This window comes from Herpailurus yagouaroundi, unplaced genomic scaffold (genome assembly GCF_014898765.1).
Source record: "Herpailurus yagouaroundi ecotype Mexico unplaced genomic scaffold, PumYag 246, whole genome shotgun sequence".
In the NCBI taxonomy this organism is placed as follows: Eukaryota; Metazoa; Chordata; class Mammalia; order Carnivora; family Felidae; genus Herpailurus; species Herpailurus yagouaroundi.
Genome location: NW_024412463.1, coordinates 254,565 through 256,240, shown reverse-complemented (window position 1 = coordinate 256,240; position 1,676 = coordinate 254,565). Strand labels below are relative to the sequence as shown.

General features: G+C 62.2%; 1 protein-coding gene across 1 annotated transcript in view; it reads left to right on the top strand.

Annotated features, from left to right (window-relative positions):
• The first annotated feature begins 20 nt into the window (after positions 1 to 20).
• Positions 21 to 1,676, top strand: part of PREX1 (phosphatidylinositol-3,4,5-trisphosphate dependent Rac exchange factor 1) — a 186,391-nt gene continuing 184,735 nt past the window's right edge. Inside the window, exon 1 of the mRNA XM_040459806.1 lies at positions 21 to 325. Coding sequence (XP_040315740.1) covers positions 113 to 325 — 213 coding nt within the window. The 5' untranslated portion in view covers positions 21 to 112. The remainder of the gene's footprint in view (positions 326 to 1,676) is intronic.

Genomic DNA, 1,676 nt, shown 5'->3' with positions numbered 1-1,676 from the left:
AGCCCGGCCCGCCGGCGCGCCCCGTCCGGGATGGGGCGCCTGGACGCCTGAGTCGCCGTTCGGCGCGACCTTCGCGCGGGGGAAGCAGTCGGCGCCGCGCGGCCGCGCTAGAATGGAGAGACCCGGCGGCAGCGATCCCAGCGGCGACGGGGCTGGGGACGGTGCCCACCCGGACCCCCGGGTCCCCGGCGCCGCTGCGGCCAGCTCTGGCCCGTGCGCGGCCGCCCGGGAGTCCGAGCGCCAGCTGCGCCTCCGCCTCTGCGTCCTCAACGAGATCTTGGGCACCGAGAGGGACTACGTGGGCACCTTGCGCTTCTTGCAGTCGGTGAGTGTCGCCCGGGGCGCGCGGGGACAGCCTCTGCCCGGGCCGCCAGCCCCGCTGTGGAGCGCAGGGGCCTCCAGTGCCGGGCGGTCGCCACTACCCGTGGCCGCGCGGTCCCTGGGGGTCGCGAGAGTCACCTCAGGGGCGCCTCGCGGGGCGCGCGGAGAGGTGGGGAGATGCGGGCTCCCCCGGAGCTGGGCTGTCGCTTCCCTGGCCGGCCGGCGGTCCGAGTCCCGACTCGGGATCTCCCGCACTCCGTTCCCCCCCTCCCCTGCACGCTGCCCTTTTGTCTTTTTCTTTTCCCCTCCCCGCCTTTCAAATAGTTTTAAAATTAGTTGCATCCGCGAGGCAGGGGCTCTGGGACCCAGGCGCCGGGAGCTTTCGCTCCTGCTTTTTTTCCCGGGGATTTCTTCGCCGCCTAGTGCACCGCGGAGTACTCCGGGACACCTCCTAGACATCCTAGAGCCCAGCGTCCCTCCGAGAGTAGGATACAACCCAGTGCCCGGAAGAGGGACGGAGATCCCACAAACCCACAAAACCTCGGGGTAGGACCCCTTTCCCCAGTGCACGCGTTTTTGTTGGAGCTTGGGGAGAGTGGGTTTCGAACTCTCGACTTGGCAGTCCAGGTCCCACCCCTATTTCTAAGTGGCAAAAAATAAACAGCCCAGCGCTTACTATGTGGCAGGCGCCCACATGTATCATCAGGAGGTTTAACCTTCCGAGTGGCCCATGAAGTGGGGACGAGTATTTACCCCATGTTTTAGATGGGAGAGTTTAGCTCCAGCGAGGTTGAGTAACTTGCTCAGAATCACACAGCTGGTTAATTGGGGATACTGGGTTCTAAACTCCTGTGTTGCATTTCCTTTTCTATTCTTTTTTTCTTCTTTTCCTTTCTTTCTATCTTTCTTTTTTCCTGTGAGCGGGAGGAAGGGGCCACTTCCCTGCTCTCCTGGGAAGTGAGAAAAGTGGCCAGGGGGCGGAGGGGGTGGGCCTGGGGCCAAGCCTCGGTAGAAGTTAGGAGACTCCGAGGGCTTTAATCTCCTTGCCTCCTGCTGGGACCTCATTTACTCCCTTCTTGGCTCTAGGAAGTCTTTTAATCCTGGTTAAGGAAGGGCTGGTGGGGGCGGTGGTTGTTCCTTCAGAGACCCCAGAGCCAGGCTGTGCAGCTCCCAATTTCCAAGGGAAAGAGGGAGACTCTGGCATCCTCTGGGGTCCCCATTGGCTTGGAGGTGCAGCTGAGGGTGTGTGAGGTCCGAGTTCTAACTCGGGGAGGAGAGAGCCCTTCTCTCTGTGAAAAGAGGTGTGTTTGTGTGTGTGTGTGTGTGTGTGTGTGTGTGTGTGTGTGTGTGTGTGT